Raw genomic sequence first — 19,985 nt, 5'->3', positions numbered from 1 at the left:
CAGCATGCAATCCGACGGCTCCGAGAGACGCAGAGAGTCCCGCGCAGCTGGCACGGCATGGCTGCTCGTACAGACCCGGCTGAGACCCGAAAGTCTGCTGATGTGTGATGACAGCCTGTGCATGCCTGATCGTTGTCGGGAACGCGGCCACACGCCGAAGGAGCGCGCCGCGCAGCAACACGCATGTATTTGGCGCGAGAGTGGAGATGCTCTCCGCGCGCCGATGCGGTCAATATTCGCTGTGTAATACAAGACCCACCAGAGTAGACAGTAGTGTTGAATGACACTGAGGTCTGAGCGATTTCAACCCATTTTGACTAGTTGCAAAAACTAAGTCTGTGGTGGCTGGTGCAAAACCCGCCAAAAACTGCAACAAACGCTGTCACGGCCAGCTGCCCTAGTAGAGAGATTGGACGTCGGCTGCTGCTCTCGCCTCAGCGGAACATGATCCCCGGAACATGATCTGGTTTGGACCGGTCCAGGCGTGCCGCCAGTGCCCCCGCTTCTTCTTCGCCGAAAATTTCCGGAGTAATGAATGCGGACACCATGTTCTCACTGCTTGGGTCGGGAGCGAGAATGCGGACACGCTCTGCAGCATGCAGAGAGCCCAGACGATCATGGAGATGTGAATCATGGTCGCACGTTTTTGATCCTTTGTGAACAGCCCCTATTCGTATCGATGTGGGGGCGGTCATGGTCAAACAAGTCACACCCCAGAGGAGTCTCGAGCAATCCATCCCTTCGGCCGCCACCCCTCGCCCTCCCCCTCCGCCCGCCCGGCGCCCTCCTCCGCCTCTCGCCGCCGGCCGCGCGTCCCACGTCGCGCGCCCCGTGCACGCCGGCGCGCGAGGCCGCAGGGCCGACCGCCGACTCAACCCCGCAATTGCCGAGCCGCGGCACTGCATGAGTGCAGCCTGACGCACGGCTTGCCCGGCTATGTGGACGAGCGTGAGGCCAGGTGACGCGCCGCGGCCCACCCTCATCCTACACGGAGCAGTCGCTCACCTCTCATCCCGCGTGTGACGGGGGTTGGTTTGGAGGCGGCGTGGGGAGGACACGGGGCGCGCTGGCCCGCCGCAGCGCGGTGCCGCCACCCTCGCCGCCGTTGTCGCACACGCCACTGCCGCCACGCTCTTCGCCGCCGCCTCCCCTCGCCTCTCGCCGCCGCGCCCTCCACCCCCTCAGCCTTGCCCTCACCGTCGCCGCCGTCTAGCGATGAAGATGAGAACCAGAAGAGGCCCAGTGCACCTGAAGAAGTCAAAGTCGCCGCCTCCAAGCCCTCCGCCTCTGTCTCCGCCGCCCTCCCCACCGCCGCCGTCACCGCCGCCGCCTCCGACGCCGCCGCCACCCAGCCCGCCGCCACCCAGCCCGCCCTCTCTACCGCCGCCCCGCCCTCACCTCCACCACCGTCACCACCCCCCTCGCCGCCACCTTCGCAGAATAGCAGGTGTGATGTGGCTCCCCCTGCCTCTCCCGTGCCTCGCACCCGCCCAGCCCATCTAAACCGCACCAGCCAAACCTCGCATCAACAACCTAGCCCCCACCCTCGGGTATGATCAGCTCACGCCTCTGCCCTCGCCCCGCTGCAGGCGAGTCTCGTGCGGCGGCGGAGGGGGAGAGCGCGGCTGGCCCCTCCCCCTCTAGTCGAGAGCGCGGCCGGTGCCCGGCCGGTGCGCGCTCTCGGGGAGGCAGAGGCTGGGCCCAAGGGGAGGGGGGAGAGGGTGGCGAGGGCGGAGAAGGCGCCGGCAGAGGGGGCGACGGCGGCGGCGGGGGCGAGGGCCGCGCCTGAGGTGCAGGGAGGGCGTCAATACTCACAGCACTGGTGGTTCGGCCTCTAGGAGGCGGGCGGCACCCGAGCGGCTGGCGTATTTTCCGGCCAGGCCGACCAGGGTGAACGGCGTTGATGAGCATCAAGCCGCCCGTGGGCCGCGCCAGGGCCGCGGCGGGTCCTGGCGACCCCTCGAGGGAGGCCAGGGTGGCCAGGGCTGCAGTCACAGCCTGCTGAAAAAAGTGCGCCGCCGCGCGCACTTTATCGTGCGGGTCATTCTCGGAGTTGTCGGGGTCGTGGTAAGCTCCCGCCTGCGTTCGGCCGGTTGGAAGACGTCATGGCGGGCATGTGCGACCCTTAAGAACCCGCGTGCGACCAGAAGGTCGGCTGTGAGGGAGTTATGTGTGTACTTGTTACGTGAAAACCCGCTGGGACCCGGACGCCAGCACACACGGCTAGATTTCATATGGCGGGCCGCCTAGGCCCTGGGGTCGGAGGTAGAGTCGGTGGTGGTGCCGCGCGCGGCGCGGGCTTCGCTGTCGGGGGCGTCTAGGGCGGGGTCGGGGAAGGAGGGTGGGGTCGGTCGCATTGGCGGCCGCGCGGCGGTGGCTGCGGGGGGGGCGGGAGGAGGTGGTGGCGAGAGAGAGAATTCTTGATACGAAACCACGACGACACACACCAGTCGACTCGCATCGGTTGCCTCCATGAACGGCGGAGCTATTCTCGCGCCCACACCACACCTGGCTCCAACGTGGACACGCCCATAGCTGGGGACACTACTAGGTCACGCATGGCATCACAGAAGTTTTATCTCTGGGCCCCGAAAGGCTCTCTCTCTCTCTCGAGGTGGTGGCGCCGACCGCAATGGCTAGTTCCATTTCACTGTGGCACAGCTCGCGTTACAAAACCTTGATTTTGACCATTGCGCGAAAAAGGTACATCTCGGTGCCTTCCAGAGGCAGCTGCGACCCCGCCGAGTGGACGGTAACGCACAGCAGGTGGCGCGGTGCGTTACCGTCCACTCCGCTGGGTCGCAGCTGCCTCTGCGCGTCCTGGGGATGTACCTTTGTCGCGCGCCGGAGACGACTCGACGCCGCTGAGATCGGAGATCAAGCTCTGACAGGTCGCACGTCGCTCCTTTGACGCCGACGTGACTCACCCGTGCAGATCACATCAGGACACGGTCTCGACGCGCTCGGTACGACGCCTGCGACCCGTCTCGGGTCAGGTGGCACGACGCTCATCGCGCCTACCAGGGCTGCCGTGCAGGTTGCCACGACGAGGTCGAGCACGCTTCTATACGCTCGCCGAGCCTTCCTTTCCATCCCATTTGGCAGCCTGGGAACGGTGGCGGTCAGAGGCAAAGCATACGAGGGGTGGTGGAACCACATGTCACGGCTACTGCCGGCTCGACCCCACGATAGCCTCCGGAGGCTGACTTTGAGGCACAATCATCGGACGACGTCGGCGAGTTGAGTCGCGCTCGCGGTAGCCAGATGACCTCTCATACTAGTATCATCGGCCATGGCCGCAGGAAGCGCGGGGGAGGGCGCTGGGAGCAACACGGAGCTCCGTTGGACGTTTTCAAGATTAGCGTGTCAGAGTGAAATGGAACTAGCCAATGGCGGCCGACCCGACGACGAGCGCCGGGCGAGATCGCGAGGGTCGAGGGTGAGCTCGAATCCGAGGGCGGCGGCCGAGTTCTGAATGGTGAGGGCGTCGGCGGTGACGATGGCGGCGGAGATGGCGGCGGAGTGGAAGGTGTAGTGTGAGCGGGTGGACGCGCGAGAGGTACCATACGGCGTGTGGTCAATGGACCCACTAGCGCGTGCGGTCCTCGCAAGCTGGCGGAGGACGCGATCGAGGTCGGCGGAGAATGCTCCGGTCGACTCGGTCACGAGGAGGATGACCGCGTGGCCCTTGGCGAGGGCGTCAGCGTAATCGCCGTCCTTCGCTGCCACCCATCCGTCGCCGCTGACACGGTCCAGTTGCTCCTCCGTGGCCGGGTCACCCCGTTGGGGGTGGCCGAGAACGACGACGGAGAGGTGCTCCTCAGTGTTGCCAAGCGCGATGAAGTGCCCATCGGCACGGGAGGCAGCGCCTCCGCAGCGGGCAGAGCCGTTACCCTTTGCGCCGGAGGGGAGGAACGGAGCGTAGCACTTGAACTCCCAGCATGTGGTCGTGGAGCCAAAGCGGATCAGGTCTGGGATGTGTCCCTTGTTGACGTGTGCGTAGTAGCCCTTCCGCTCAGCCTTAGAGGCAGGGGTCCCGTCGCCCTTGTCGGGTATCGTTTGTACGCCAACTCAGTCGGGTTATGTGTACGCCAACTCAGGGTGTGTGTGGCAGCCCGCCGGCTGTGTTTCTTGTGAGCTTGTTTGTGTCTGTGTGTCGCTCGGGTCATCTCGGGTCATCTCGGGTCATCTCGGGTCATCTCGGGTCATCTCGGGTCATCTCGCACGGTTGCCCGCCCGAGCGCCTAACCACGCGTCTGCCCGCCGCTGCGCCCCTACGTACTACTTCTGACGTATTCGCCCCCGTTGCATTCCGAATTTCCGTACAACCTCTGACGTATTCGCTACCCCCCTTGTATTCCGTAATTCCGTACGTACTTCTGACGTATTCGTCACCCCCCTTGTATTTCGTATCTCCGTACGTACTTCTGACGTATTCGCCACCCCCCTTGTATTCCGTAAGTATTCTCGGAACGGGATATGGCGGGATACCGGGAGATACACGCGGATATGACCGGCCGTCGCTCGCCTAAGCGCCTAAGCGGCCTAAGCGGGGGGTGCTTAGGGTGCTTAGGCGCTTGGGCGGCCCTTGCGACGGCGTGAGGCTGGCGGGATATGGCGGGATATGGCGGGATATGGCGGGATATGGCGGGATACGGTCAGATATGGAGAGATACATCAAGATACCGCAAAAAATCGGCCAGACTAGGCCTGCGCAACCTTCGTCACAATGCCAACCGCGCGCGGCCGTGGACCGGCAAGCACACGCCTCGACTCGGACACACTGTTCCGAGGGCAAGGGAGAGGGGCTGACTCCTAGCCCGAGAGGGGAGCTTCCGAGACCCACTACATGACCACGCACACATCATCCCGCGGCCTGGCGGTCGGCGGGATTGCAACCAGTCTTCGCGTGCCGCCTGTCGTTCGCTCGGGCGCCTTGGGCGTCGGGGTGGCGAGCAGGGGACGCGGCTCTGAGCGCCCAGCGACGCGTGCCGGATGGAGTCCGGCCGCGGGTGACTAGGGAAGTTCGCTCAGGATGTGTGGCAGCCACCCTGTTGGCTGAGTGTCTTGTCTTGTGGTTCTGTGTGTCGCTCCTGTGTGACCGTCATCGCCCGTCCTGCGTCCACCCATACCGCGTTGGTGTCCCAGTCGTTGGTCGGACTGTGTTTCGCCTTCCCATCAATCAATCGCTCGTGCGTGTCGTCATCATCTGTCCAGCGTCCACTCATACCGCGTTGGTGTCCAGTCCGAGCCTGGCTGTTCTTCACCTTTCTACCTACCTACCTAACTGACGGCAGGTAAGCCGGAAGGTGGGGGGCGGGGATGTGCCGGGTGGATCCCCAAGCGGGCGAGCCGGGCCCGTGCATAGTTCGGAACAAACAAAATTGTTTGGTATTGCTAAAAATCTCTCTCTCTAGTTCGGGCGCGGGGGGCGCTGGGGGGGGCGCGGGAGCATGAGAAAGACGCACCGACATGCTGGTGGCTACCGGTCTCTTGATTGCCTGATTTTGACGATTCTCGTTGGACCGTCGCTCGGAGCGAATCCCCAAACCTCTCAGCTCAAAGGGGGAATTTATTTGTTTGGGCAGTGTTTGTTAAAAAAAGTGTTCGACCCGGCTAGCTAGTGTCCAGTCCGAGCCTGGCTGTTCTTCACCTTTCTACCTAGCTAGTACTTGCCCGCGCCCGTGTTTGTTTTAGTAGTTAGTCTTGCGGGGTTGCCCTTGGCCGTTCGGCTGATTTATAAGATCCGCGAGACCTCGAGAGAGTAGTGCCGAAGGCGCTCTTTTTGATCGAGGCGGGGCGTTCGGCTGGCTATGTCGGTGTCCTTCCATGTAGATATCCAAAAGCGCGCGTCACATTCCCCTCGACTCGCCGACGGTCCACAGGTCCAACCCTCGCCTTCCGCTCGCGCTTGCCCCGCCGCGTCGACGCACATATGGCCGCGGGGAGCTGCACGCCCGAGCGGCGCGACGCCTCCTGCTCACGCAACCCGCCGCTCCCTCTCCGCTCCCACCATGCGATGCGCTTCGATTTGGCGCCCGAGCGGCTACGCCCCCTCGGCCTCACAATCCCTGCCACCTCCCGTTCGCAGGTGAGGCTGCTGCCATCGGGGAGCCGCGAGACGCGGCCGCTGCCGCTCGTTCCCCACCCTGAGCGAACCCGCCCGATTGCCCCCACTCTTTTCCGGCGAGAGAGCGACGCAGCCCGCTCGCTTGCCAATCGCTGCCCGGCTCCAGTCCTAGCGCCGAGGACACGAGAGAGTGTGCCGGTCGTCGCGATGCTAACGCCGAGGCGTGCTGCCCGTAGGTGTGGCAGTGACCTGGCTCGACCCTCTCTCTCTCTCTCTCTCTCTGAGCATGGCCTCTGCCTTCATAGCAAACCCCCACGCGTATTTCTTTTTGTCTGTGTAGGCGAGGCTCGAAGGGGAGGGGAGGGCGTGTGGGGGGGGGGGGGGGGGCTGGGGGAGGGGGGGCGGCGGGGTGGAGATTGCGACGATTGATCCCATTCTCGGAGATTCCTCGAGATATTCTCCTTCCTCCCCATATACCCCCATACACACGCCCATATACCCCCATATACCCCATATACCCCCTGGACATCTCCATAGCAGTTTTTGACCCTCTTTCACATGGTCATGATCCCGTAGGTGCTGACCTCTCCGTTCGCCGAGTGTTCCGCACAAGTCTCCAGTCCCCAGTAATAATAGTAGTGCTCTGCACAGTCTCCAGTAACCAGCAGCAGCAGGACTCTGCACAGGCTCCAGTCCTCAGTCACAATAGGAGTGCTCTGCACAGTCTCCAGTAATCAGTAATAATAATGGTGCTCTGCACAGTCTAGTGGCTCTGCACTGTCTCCAGTCCCCAGTCATAATAGGAGTGCTCTGCACAGTCTCCAGTGACCAGTAATAATAGTGGTGCTCTGCACAGTCTCCAGTAACTCCAACCAGTAGCACTTTACTTCCACACGTTGTCCTTCACACAGCCTTCACATGAACCCGTCACACAGCCTTCTTCATGAGCTGCATCTATCGACTCTCTTTGGCGTGCATACCCCCGCGCGCTGCAGGAACTCGATCAACATGCTCGACAAGCTCAAACGCGAGCTGGTGCCGGCCGCCGGTGACAAGCTCGTGCTCAAGCTCTCTCCTCCGCCGCCGCCGCTTGCTGACAAGCAGGCTTGTGCTTTCGCGCACGTGACAATGCGCTCCCACCTGCAAGACGTATCCTCTGGCCTTCTGGCTGACACAGGCGTCGCTGGCTTGCAACACGACCGTCAACGCTGCCGGAGGCGAGGCCACCGGCATCCCGTCCGAGGGCAAGCCCGCTTCGCTCGAGGACGTCATCCCGTCCGTCATCCCGTCGGGCGAGCCCGCTTGGCTCGAGGACGTCATCCCGTCCGAGGGCAAGCCTGTTTCGCTCGAGTACGTCGGCGTCGTGTTTGCGGCGTCGGTAGGCGCATCGTTCGCCGGCGCCGAGACCTCTCGGCGCCTCACGTTCACCGTCGACAAAACCTCGTGCCCGCCACTTCCGTCGCCGCCCTTGTCCGTCATCGACTCTGCCGGAGGCAAGCACGACGGCATCTCGTCCAAGAGCGAGCCCGCGTCGCTCAATGACGTCATCGGCAACGGCAATGACGTCCCGTCCGAGTCTGCGCCGACGGCTCCTGTCGGCATCACGTCGCTGTCGCCTTCGCTCCTCGGAGCCGAGGTGAGTGTGCGCACGCCACGAGCACATTCCGTGCAATCTCCCCGTCTCCGAACAGCTGCGTCCGCTCTCGCCCACAGGCGTGCGGCGTCAAGGACGACGTCAAGGCCGCGCCCAAGCCCGCAGTGGACACGGCCAAGCCCGACGGCGATGTGGACGAGATCTACTTGTCGTCGCCGCCGTCGCACCTCGGAGCCGAGGTGAGTGTGCGCACGCCAGGATTGTCATCATCTCTACGGTCTCCCTGTCTCCGCACACTTGCGTGTTCTCCCCTCACCCAGGCGTGCGGCATCAAGTCCGCCGCCGCCGAGGAGCTCGCCGCCAAGTCCGCCGCCGCCGAGGAGGACGCCGAGTCGGCCACCGAGGAGGCGACCGCCGAGGAGGCGGCCACCAAGAAGGCGACCACCGAGGAGGCCGCCGCCAAGTCCGCCACCGAGGAGGAGTCCGAGGAGGCAGTCACCGAGGAGTCCGCCGCCGAGGAGTCCGCCACTGAGGAGGCCGTCGTCGCCGAGGAGTCCGCCACCAAGTCTGCCGCAGCCGAGGAGTCCTCCGCCACCAAGTCCGCCGCCGCCGAGGAGTCCTCCGCCACCAAGTCCGCCGCCGCCGAGGAGTCCGACAACAAGTCTGCTGCCGCCGAGGAGTCCGCCACCAAGTCCGCCGCCGAGGAGTCCGCCACCAAGTCCGCCGCCGCCGAGGAGTCCTCCGCCACCAAGTCCGCCGCCGCCGAGGAGTCCGCCACCAAGTCCGCCGTCGCCGAGGAGTCCTCCGCCACCAAGTCCGCCGCCGCCGAGGAGTCCGCCACCAAGTCCGCCGTCGCCGAGCCTGCCGTGGATTGCATGGCGCTTGTCCGCTCGGTTGGCCACCTCCCGACCCCGCCTTTAAGCCGCCGCCGCCGCCCTCGCCGCCGCCGCTCTCGCCGCCGCTCTCACCGCCGCCTCACACGCGCCATCCTCGCTCATGACCGAAGCCCGCGCGCCTCAGGCGCAGCACGAGGCCAAGAATGAGAAGAACAAGGCGCCGACCAAGGCGGAGAAGAAGGACTGCGCCGCCGGCGTCGCCAACGAGGCTCGCCCCCATCCGCCCTGCCTGCCTTCCTCGCTGCCATCGGCCAGCCTATGCCGTGCGCGGCTGCATTGCACCTCACTCTCCAGCCGCCCCGTCCCCCGCCGTCGCCGCCGCCCGTTGCTGCCGGCCTCGTCTCCACGCCCTCGCCACGGCACCGCCCTCGCCGCCGGCGCCCGCCACACCGCCGCCGCCACCGCCGCCGCCGCCGCCGTCATGCGGCTTCAACCCACCTCCCACCCTCCCCGGCACTGCACCTCCCCACCCAATCCACCGCCCCCTTCATAGGTACGAGTGAACTCGATCAACATCATGGCAGAGAACAAGACGGCAGGGAAGGTCGGCATCATGCCGGCCGACGTCTTCTCCGCGCCGCCCCTCGGAGCCAAGGCGGTGCGTGTGTGCGCGTGTCGCAGATCTCCACCTCTCCTTCAAGCACGCTCCCCATTCCCCCTCAAGGCGTGCGATAAGAATGACGTCGTGAAGGGCGTCCCCGAGGCCAAGTCTGGCGCGGAGGCCTCCCTCGACGAGAGCACCCTCAAGAAGGACCCGGCCGCGGAAAAGGACCCCGCCGCGGACAAGGTCGACTCGGGCAAGGCCACGGCCATGTTCTCCGCCCACGAGCCGAGCCCGAACGCCGTTTTCTGGTCCAAGCTTGACCCGCCGACGTCCCCCAACGGCACCAAAGAAGCGCCGGCTCTCAAGCCGGTCACCGAAGACGCGCCGGCTTTCAAGCCGGTCACCGCCGGCGGCGCGCCGCTGCCGTCGATCAAGGAGTTTCCAGCGGAGGAGCCCCCCTCTTCAGTGCGCCTCGCACGCTGCGGTGCACACGCGGAGCCCCAACTATGACGCACCCACCGTTTGCGCGCGCGCAGGGCATCGCCGACTGGACCACCCCGTCGAACCCGCGCCGCAAGAACGGGCGCAAGGGCGCGTCCGCCCCGATCGTCCGCACCAAGAGCATCACCCCGGTCGGCGGCAAGAACAGGTTCGGGGCCCTGCTCGGAACGGACGGCAACGAGGGCATCCTCGGTGGCACCGGCAAGGTGACCGGCGGCTCCACGCCGCCGACCGCAGACTCGGTGCGCGCCGCCTGCATTTATGCGGCCTCCTCCCTCGCTCGCCGCTCTCACACGGCCAGTCTCGCGCCCTCTTGTTCAGGGCGCGACGGTCGACGTCGAGACGACCACGAATACCACGCCCGAGGGCTCTGCCGCCGGCCGGTTCCCGTGGCCCAAGTCCTACAACTTGCTCCGCCTCTTTGGCATCCTTGCACTGTTCTGCCTCGGAGCCGGGTTTGCGCACTCCTCGTACTCTGCCACCGCCGCGCTTCTCTCCTCGCAGCGGAACGACTCCCCGTGGCCGACATCGCCTCTCGCGACCGTCGCAAAGCCGTTCACGCCGGCATCGCCCAACGGCTTCTGCGAGGTTGGCGGCAACGACGCCAGCTCGTTTGTAGCCATCGTGTCGTCGGACAGCGCGCCCGCCAACCACCCGGTGCGCGCTCGCTCGCGCGTGCTAGTATCCCCACCGCGCAAGCTCGTGACTAACAGCCCGCGCGCTGATCAGGGCGGGCACGAGGACGGGCGCTCGTGGGGAGCACTGATGGAAGAGATCGACGAGGCGGTGGGCGAGCCGTTGCACCCGATTGGCGAGCCGCCGGTGTCCGTCAAGGACCTTTACGAGAAGCAGCCGGTGAGCGCCCCTCTGGCTGTTTCTATGTGCGAGCTTTGTAACCCGCTGACGGAACGATTGCCTGTTTGCGAGTAGGCCGAGGCCGATTTGGAGACCGTCCCGGCCTCGCGCAACAGCATGGAGCGCAAGGGCGAGCCCGAGATCGACTCTATCGGTCCCGTCTACAGAAGCAGATCGGGGATCATCGTTCGCGAAACCGTCCTGCCCGTGAACGGCACGTCGCCCGAGATGCGGTCCGCCGACGCTGGGAACACGCCCGAGAAGCTGGTTGAGACTGGCCTCGGCGCGCCCGTCTCTAGCATGCACGCCGGCGGCGAGTGGCGGGTGAACAGATTGGCGACCGCTTCTCCAGCCACAACCAAGGATCTCTTCCTCCAGCTTGGCCGGGCCATTGACCCTCTTCTCGCGGAGCCGGCATGGCCTGCAGAGGTCCGTGCCGCTCAGATCTCCGATTCGAACTCGGTCCAGTCCGATATCTCCTCCGTCTCACGTGTGTGCGCCGACCGGCAGCCACGCTGCGCCGCCCCCGTTGCGTGGCATGCGGAGCCTCACCACGCACTCACCGACGAGCTCTCCATCGACCTGCCCTCCCCGTTCCACTTTCCCTTCATGAGCGGACCCTCCTCTTCCGCGCCTGTCCGCACCCAGCAGCGCTGTCAGTTTTGGGCCGCCTTGTTCGTGCTGCTCGGAGCGTGCGGCGGCGTGCTCTCGGTGCGGAGGAGCAGCTCGGGGCGCCTCGTGCGGTGCCGGACGGGGGCGAGGCGTGGCGCGTGGCTGCTGATTCTCGCCGCGCTGCTCCCGCTGGCATGTGCACCATCAGTCCACACGTCTGGCTCGGGCGAGACTGGCTCTGGGGAGATTGGCTCTGGGGAGGTTGACATCGATACGTCGCCATCAATCGACTTCCAGGTCACTGTGGGTGGCGGCAGCTATCCGTCCGAGGTGTCGTGGGCCCTGACGTGCAGCGGCGCGTTGATCGGCAGTGGAGGGGCCCCCTACTCCGGCACCCTGTCCGCGCCGCTCGGCGAGTGCACGCTCGACATGTACGACTCGTACGGCGACGGCTGGAACGGCGACTTGTGGAAGGGTGCGGGCTATACGTTCACGCTCGGCTCCGGATCCTACGGCAGCGAGACGTTCATCCTCGCCCCCCTCCCTCCGTCCTCTCCGTCGCCGCCGTCGCTGCCGCCGCCGCCGCCGTCGCTGCCTCCGTCACCGCCGTCGCTGCCTCCGTCACTGCCGTCCTCTCCGCCGCCGCCATCCTTTCCGCCGTCGCCGCCAATCGACTTCCAGGTCACTGTGGGTGGCGGCAGCTATCCGTCCGAGGTGTCGTGGACCCTGACGTGCAGCGGCGCGTTGATCGGCAGTGGAGGGGCCCCCTACTCCGGCACCCTGTCCGCGCCGCCCGGCGAGTGCACGCTCAACATGTACGACTCGTACGGCGACGGCTGGAACGGCGACGAGTGGGAGGGTGCGGGCTATACATTCACGCTCGACTCCGGATCCTCCGGCAGCAAAACGTTCATCGTCGCCCCTTTCCCTCCGTCGCCGCCGTCGCCGCCGTCGCTGCCCCCTCCGCCGCCGTCCTCTCCGCCGCCGCCGCCTCTGTCGCCTCTGCCGCCGCTCTCCCCGGACTTTGTCGCCGCGGCGAGCGAGGCTAAGCTCCGCTCCCTGATCGCGGAGGCTGCTGCTTCGCGAGCCGACGTCTCAATCTACCTGCCGCCCGGTGCGGACTTCAAGCTTCTCAGCCAGATCAGTTGCGGCTCCGACATCAAGGTGACCGTCGCGAGCAGCGGCGAGGGCGCGACGCTCGACGGCCAGGAACAGACCGGGCTCTTTTCCCTCGAGGGCGGCTGCAGCCTCACCCTGCGGGGGCTGACCCTCGTCAACGGGAGGGCGAGCTGGGGCGGCGCTGTGTTCGCGAGTGGCGCAGGCGACGTCGAGATCATCGACTCGACGGTCAGAGATTGCTCGGCTGCCTATGTGCGCCGCGTAGAGCTAGCCGCACTTCAGCAGCGCAGCACGGCAGCGGGGCGAGAGGTGGAGAGGGCCACGGCTGCCTCACCCCGCTCTCTCCTCGCAACCGCAGCACGGCGGCGTCGTCTACGCGGAGTCCAGTGGTGCGGTCTCGATAATCGGCTCGACCGTGTCGGGCTGCTCGGCTGGCACTGTGCGCCGCGTAGAGCTAGCCGCACTCCAGCAGCGCCGCACGGCAGCGGGGCGGGAGATGGAGAGGGCCACGGCTGCCTCACCCCGCTCTCTTCTCGCAACCGCAGGAGGGCGGCGTGGTCAACGCGTATGACAGCGGTGCGGTCTCGATAATTGGCTCGAATCTGACGAGCTGCTCGGCTGGCGCTGTGCGCCGCGTAGAGCTAGCCGCACTCCAGCAGCGCCGCACGGCAGCGGGGCGGGAGATGGAGAGGGCCACGGCTGCCTCACCCCGCTCTCTTCTCGCAACCGCAGGAGGGCGGCGTGGTCAACGCGTATGACAGCGGTGCGGTCTCGATAATTGGCTCGGCCGTGACGAGCTGCTCGGCTGGCAATGTGCGCCGCGTAGAGCTAGCCTCCCTCCAGCAGCGCCGCACGGCAGCGGGGCGAGAGATAGAGAGGGCCACGGCTGTCTCACCCCGCTCTCTCCTCGCAACCGCAGAACGGCGGCGTCGTCAACGCGCTTCAGAACAGCGGTGTGGTCTCGATCATCGGCTCGGCCGTGACGAGCTGCTCGGCTGGCAATGTGCGCCGCGTAGAGCTAGCCGCACTCCAGCAGCGCCGCACGAAAGCGGGGCCAGAGAGAGAGAGGGCCACGGCTGCCTCACTCCGCCCTCTCCTCGCAACCGCAGTACGGCGGCGTCGTCTCCGCGACTTTCAGTGAGTCCCTCTCCATCGCGGGTGTCGACTTCATCGACAACGGAGCGGGGAGGTCAGGCTCGGTGCTGCACCTGCAAGAACTCCGCCAACGCTCCTCGATCAGCGACGCCTCCTTCACCGGCAACACTGCTGGCGACGACACGACGATACAGACAAACTCGCCGATAGACTGGGACTGCCGCTTGGGCAGCTGGATGCCGCGCAAGGGCTCCTTTTTTGGCGACTTCAGCGTTCCCGAGTGCAACCTCTGCCCTGCTGGCTACTATGGGAACAGGAGCGGCCTCACCAACTCCTCCTGCGAAGGTGCGTGTAAGCGAGGCCACTTTTGTCCCAAGGGCACAGCGGAACCGCTCCCGTGTGCGCCTGGTTTCTACATGCCCGTGATAGGCGCAGCCACCCGCCAAGCACCGACAGTCTCGAGGGGCCAGCCGCTGGAAGGGGCAAGCCAGCGGCACGAGGGCTTCAACCACACAGCTACCAAGGGAACGCGACCCACACAAAGCACCAAAGTTAGGCATACCCCCCGGCGCAGTGTCCCCCGCTATGTGTCGCCGTTCGTCGGGGCACGCTATCCTGTGCAGTTGGGATATGCAACGGTGGCATAAAGTGAATGATACACCGTCGCATCAGGGCAAGTGGGTGCGGGGCGGAGTGCCCAGGCCTTTGTTTCCTGGGACCTCTCTGCCCAGTCCGGGGGTGCGTCGAACCTTCCATCACCGTGGGAACGTCCGGGTGTTGGAAAAGTAAAGATATATTACTTTTTGTGACCATGTGAGTCTATCTTGTAATACCACACGCGCCTATACATCAGTGTAGTCTCATCATCGAGTGATTGCTGGCCTGTGGCGTATGACCTCGCGCGGATATCACCAACGACGAGCATGCGAAGATAGGGAACAATATCTTGTACAGCCCGCTGTGCTCCCCGCTGTGCCACGGCGTATGATGGGCTGCGAGAGCCGTATCTTCCCCCCTTGAAGCAGAGGCGCCGCGAGGCACGAGAGGCGTAGAAGAGAGGCTGGCGTGCCCCGCACCTCCCGGTTGGCAGTAGGAGGGCCTGCCGGTGAGACCACTGATTTTGATGCCGACCATAAATTCTCGCCACTGGAACGCATGCTACTTACAGCTGCTGTCTGTACAGAGATGCCAGCACCCCCCACAGGCAGAGCGCTCCTGCTGGGGGGGGGGTCCCGACCCCCCCAGCAGCAGAGCGCTGCTGCGGGGGGGGTACCGAGCAGTGTGCGTGCGCGCGCGCGCGCGCGCGCGCGCGCGCGCGCCGCGGCCGCTCTTGGAGTGTTTGGAGTGTGTACATCGAGAGAGCCAAATTACGAGCCACCCTACGTGGATGGAAGGTACATCATAGGCTGCCCGACGGGCCGGGGCGACGGCCGACCGGCGCTGCCGGTGCGGCGGCCGGATGGCGCGTGGACCCGGTTCGACGAGCAGCCGGGCGGCGACCGCTGGCGCCGCGAGTGGGCCAAGCCGTGGCCGCTCGTGTACGACTCGCGGCCGGGCGACCCGCCCCTCCCCGCCGAGGCGCGCGCCGGCCGCTGGGCTCCCTTCCTCTCGGACGGTGGAGCTCAACGCGACCTCCGTCTTCGAGGCGGCGGCGGGCGCGAAGCGAGGCGGCGGGCGGCGGCGGCGGAAGTGGATGCTCACGTCGGCCGACGCGGCGGGCGGGCCGCCCTGCGCTGCGACGAGGGCGCTCACGGCCCCGCGTGCCCCGAGCGCCGGCGCGGCCCGTTTTGCGAGGTGCCAAAGCCTTGAGGCTGCGTCCGCTTGCCGTGAGCGCCGACGACGCAGGCAGAAGGCCGTTTTGCCAAGCCCTTCCGGCCGGCCCTTCCGCTTCGCTCCGAGGCTGCGTCGTCGGCGAGGCCGCTGCCTCGTCTGGCGCCGCTGCGGCAGGAAGAGCAGGGCATGCCGTCGCGTCTGCGGCGGAGGGGTCGCCGCTGCGGGTCTACGTGCACGAGATGCCGTCCCGAGTTCACTGAAAGTGTACTGTGTAGCATTTCATCGCTGGTGGCCATTGAACAGGTCGCTACGCGTGTCGTGTGCGAGATGCCGTCCGCTGAGTAGCATTTCATCCGCCGCGACTGCACTCCAAGTGGGCCAAGCACAAGTGCGAAGTGGGCCTCCAAGCACAAACACAAGTCGGCTCCAAGTGCTCCTCACAGAGGGCTGCATGTGCACGCGTTTATCACTGACACGTGTGCGTCGTCCTTAATGATTTCAGCTGACAGTGAACAGGCGTGCATGTAGGATGTAGCTACGCATCGAAAAGTGTGTCAGCTCTCGAGTCGTGCGCTCGCGCTAGCTGCCGCCGTCGCTGCTGCGCCGCCCGCTGCTGTGAGAGGGAGGGCTGCGGCTACGGTCGCGTCGGTGGCGGCGCGGGCGGCGCTCCTCGCTGGTCAATAATAATATTATTGGCTGGCATTGGTCGACCCGCCAACAGCAGCCACTGCAGGAGACACCGTATTTCAAGCTGTGGAACTCGGACGCAAATTTTCCCTTGATGGCGACACAGATGGAGGACTGCATTCGACGCGTGGGGAGACAAAAAACTAGGTACGACGTAGTGAAGGCGTTGGCGGCTCTAGTGGCGCAAATGGAGTTGCTAGTGGCTATTTACGTCAACATCGAGGAGGACAGAGAACAGCACGCCTTTTCCGTGCCGGCGTATGGATGGGTTGACCGCTACAGGAGTGCACGGGCACTTCTCAGCGCACTGCGTCCAATGGATGCGAACGAAATAACTGGGACTCAATGCGCGGTACAACAGAGTCGAAGGAGAGCATTGCCGGAGGACGTGTGTTTCCGCGCCCCCACGAAAGCGGCGTGTACGGGGCTAGATGGGGATGGAAGGTGACCAAATAATGGGCTCCTGTCGTCTCTAGACGTGGACACGCGAGGGTCGGCCGCCCCCCCTCACCCCACCACCTTGTGTGTGTGGAGAAGTTTACCTTTTAAAGCCGAACCTCCTTACCTTGGTGACCAAAAAGGAATGAAGAGCTACATAGAGCTACATATCCGGGCTCGGGGCGCGGGACGGGGAGGGGGGTGGCGGGGAAGGGGGGGGCGTGGGCGAGGAGGGGGAGGGGGGCGGCGGGGAGCGGAGGAGGAAGAGGGGCGGGAGGGACCTGATTGAGGGGGAGGCGGTGGGGGTGGATGGGGGGGGGGAGAGGGGGGCGTGATTGGGGAGATGGGGGACCGAGAGGGGCGGGCGGAGAGGGGCGGGTCATCGAGTGGGGCGGGGGGTAGGGATGGGAGGAGGTTACCGAGGAGTAAGCGCGAGAAACTCGCGCAGAGGGAGAGAACATGGTCGGATCCGAGGATAGTACTCGCGCGGAGTGGAAAACCTAGTTACCATGTGAAGTATGTCTCCATGTTGCTATGCCTACCTTCTCTACCGGCTGAGCGCCTGAGCCCCCCCCCTCTAACTCCCTTGGGTGCCCCCCCCCCCCCCCTCCGGGCCCGGGTGCCTACCAAAATGGCACAGACCCCCCCCCCCCCCCGCACAGGAGGGACAACACAGAACAAAACGATGAGCTTGCTCATCCCGGAGTGGTTCGACCCCACGCAAACCCGAGACGGTGACGGGCGCTGTCTCGGTGGTCCCAGGCCCAGTGAGGTAGTGCACCAGACCTGTCCCGGATCCTGCTGAACAAGTTCCTCTTGTAGCTCGATCGGTCACACCGCCATCGCCGCCGACGTCTCCCAGGGAGATGATGGAGCGGGGGGACGACACTGCTCGATCTACCCTCTGGGGTCCCTCAGCAGCGTGCACCTCGATCCTGTACCGTGTTTGTTATGACCCCACCCAGTGAACACACCAGTGAGGGAGGGCGAGACGATCGTGGGGTCCCGTACCATGCGGAATCGACCCTATCAAGTCTGTGCTCAAGTGCTCAAGCTACATATTGAGAAGAAGAGCTACATAGAGCCGTACGGCTTTACTCATACCTCATTAGTCATACACTGAAAAATGTTCTCCCGTGTTTGATTAAAGAAACCCGCCGCCGAGGGAACGTTGGGAAGAGGCACGAGGAGGGCGGCGACCTCGACCGACTATGGAGGACCCGTCGCCAGACGACGCAGGGCAGAAGACGGTGAGGCGGAGCAGACGCGCAGGGCGAGACGAGGGAGGGAACAGGACTTGGCGGAGATCAGCAGGAGGATGTACGAAGAGATTAGGAGCAGCAGGGACCCGAGGGACCATGTGAAGACGGCTAGTGCTAGTCCCCACGGGGAGGACGACCCCGGCTAGTCGCCGACCACACCCACAAAGAACCCTGCACAAAGATCGCAAGGGCGGGGGCCTGTTCCTTTTTACCCATCTCACAGTAGAGAGGTGTCCGTTTTTATTTATTTATTTATTTAAAGAACCCAGCGCACATAACCCGCCTCGTTCGAACAACCTTTGTGTCCACAACACTCTGTCGCGCGCAGGTGTCGCTCACCCGCCGGCATCGCCGCAGGCGTCCGCCTGCCCCTGACCTCCCCTGCCGAGCTCCGCCGCCTCCACCGGCGACGCCCCAACCCCGAGCAGCCGCGCGGCGTGGCTCGGCGCCTCTCCGGGCGGCGCCGTCGCCGCGTTTGCGAGCGCAGGGTGGCGAAGCGCCTCTGCGGCGGAGAGGCGCCGCGACGGCTCGTACCGCAGCAGCCCATGCGCGAGGTCGAGCAGCTCCGCGTCGAGAGGCACCCCGCGCTCTCGCAGCGGGTCGAGCCGGCGGACGGCGGCAAAGAAGCCGTCGCGGCCGCACTCCGCGCCGCTCCTCGCGACCGGCTCGCCGCCGCCCTCGGACGCGCCACCGCGGCTTGCGGCCACGCCACTCGGTGCGGGCGGCGGGCCGATGCAGTACTCAGCGAGGGCGAGGGCGAGGCGCCACTTGCCCTACAGTCCGAAGACACCCACGTCAGGGCGGGAAGGCGGTACTGCGCAGTGTCTTCAGAGCACCGCGTGAGTACGAGGGGTACGAATACAACGGCGGCAATCGGCTCCGGCCGAACACAGCCGAACCCGTGTCCTCCTCTCGAGCGCGCGTTGGAAAACAAGAATACGTGTTCCGCTTCTCGGCCACCGGTCCGGGCCGTCGCCGCCGCCCGCCGCCTCGCCGTCCGCCGCCCGCCGCCGCCCGCGCTGCTCTTGCTGCGCCCGCCATCGCGCCTCGCCCTTTGGCGACGGCTCAAAGACGTCGGGCCGGCCGAGCAGCAGCTCGAGGACGACCTATGCGGTGGCGGAGGAGTGGTGAGACTCCTCGGTTGGCGGGGAGCGGCCCGGGCAGCAGCCTCGAGCACGACCACGCCGAGCGTCTAGGAAGTGTCTAGGAAATGTCTAGGAAATGTCTGGGAAGTGTCTAGGAAGTGTCTAGGAAGTGTCTAGGAGAACGACCACGCCGAGCGTCTAGGAAATGTCTAGGAAATGTCTAGGAAATGTCTGGGAAGTGTCTAGGAAGTGTCTAGGAAGTGTCTAGGAGAACGACCACGCCGAGCGTCTAGGAAATGTCTAGGAAATGTCTAGGAAATGTCTGGGAAGTGTCTAGGAAGTGTCTAGGAAGTGTCTAGGAGAACGACCACGCCGAGCGACCACAGGTCGTAGCTGCGCGGGTCCGCCTAACGAGGTATGAGCTCATCCTTCGGAACCATTGAGTAGTCTTTCACACAGGCCGCAGCTGCGCGGGTCTTGCCGTGTCGAAGGGAAGGCCGCCGAGCGCCGCCTGACGAGTGATGAGTGAGTCATTGGTGCATAGGTCGGCGAGCAGGTGGGAGAGCTCGAGAGGCGAGCGACGCCTCTGGGGCTGGTACCCTCGAGAACGGGGAGATGTGGGGAGATATGGGGAGATACAGGCGTAGAGCGCCTCGGGGGGCTGGTACCCGGCTGGATCTAGGAAGTGTCTAGGAAGTGTCTAGGAAGTGTCTAGGAACTGTCGCCTCAGGAGGCTGGTACCCACATCTCCCCACATCTCCCCACATCTCCCCACATCTCCCCACATCTCCCCACATCTCCCCATATCTCCCCATATCTCGCGCCTCGGGGGGCTGGTACCCGGCTGTCTCCTCGGCAGTCGACGGGCCGCGCGGGTAGAGGCCGTGCAGCGGCGCGAGGGTCACGTCGTCGACAGCCGAGCCAAAGTCTGCGAGCCTGAAATGGAAGGAGACACCATTGAGTAGACCGCCATACAACATACAGCCAACAGGCTGCGGGCCGGAGCAGAGGCGAGCGCGAGAGGTCGACGATCAGGTTGGCGGGCTTGAGGTCGCGGTGGGTGATGTTTGAGGCGTGCAGCGCCGCCACCGCCGCCACTGCCTCCCGCACCACCTGCCGCAGCAGCTGCTATCGATGAGAGAGTGACTCGTAGCTGACTCATTAGGGGGGCACCCTGCCGCACCACCTGCCGCAGCAGCTGCTGGCCGGCCGGCTCGCGGCGCAGCCTCAGCCAGAGAAGGGACGGCCGCATCAGCACGTGGCCCTCCGCCTCGAGGGAGGTGTAGAGCGCCTGGTGCAGCGACTGCCCCTCGAGATACGGGGAGATACGGGGAGATATGGGGAGATATGCGGAGATATGGGGAGATATGGGGAAGTGTAGAGCGCCTGGTGCAGCGACTGCCCCTCGTCGGCAAACATGAGCCATATCTCCCCATATCTCCCCATATCTCCCC

The 19,985-nt window shown here is 65.2% G+C and overlaps 1 protein-coding gene across 1 annotated transcript; it reads left to right on the top strand.

The window, feature by feature from the left end:
- Window positions 1-5,935: 5,935 nt before the first annotated feature.
- EMIHUDRAFT_94794 (hypothetical protein) lies at window positions 5,936-15,319 on the top strand (the record flags this gene model as incomplete). The annotated part of the gene is made up of 18 exons (XM_005793888.1): window positions 5,936-6,091; window positions 6,307-6,314; window positions 7,066-7,192; window positions 7,784-7,903; window positions 7,985-8,557; window positions 8,685-8,861; window positions 9,054-9,158; window positions 9,225-9,569; window positions 9,641-9,847; window positions 9,927-10,460; window positions 10,536-12,164; window positions 12,550-12,630; window positions 12,737-12,817; window positions 12,924-13,004; window positions 13,111-13,194; window positions 13,301-13,566; window positions 14,681-14,901; window positions 15,186-15,319. The coding sequence occupies 18 exons, from the start codon at window positions 5,936-5,938 to the stop codon at window positions 15,317-15,319; spliced, it is 4,929 nt and encodes a 1,642-aa protein (XP_005793945.1).
- Between the last annotated feature and the right edge of the window lie 4,666 nt (window positions 15,320-19,985).

This window comes from Emiliania huxleyi, assembly GCF_000372725.1.
Source record: "Emiliania huxleyi CCMP1516 unplaced genomic scaffold EMIHUscaffold_1, whole genome shotgun sequence".
NCBI lineage: Eukaryota > Haptophyta > Isochrysidales > Noelaerhabdaceae > Emiliania > Emiliania huxleyi.
Note: the sequence above shows the minus strand (reverse complement) of the source record. Positions and strands in the feature narration are given on the sequence as shown.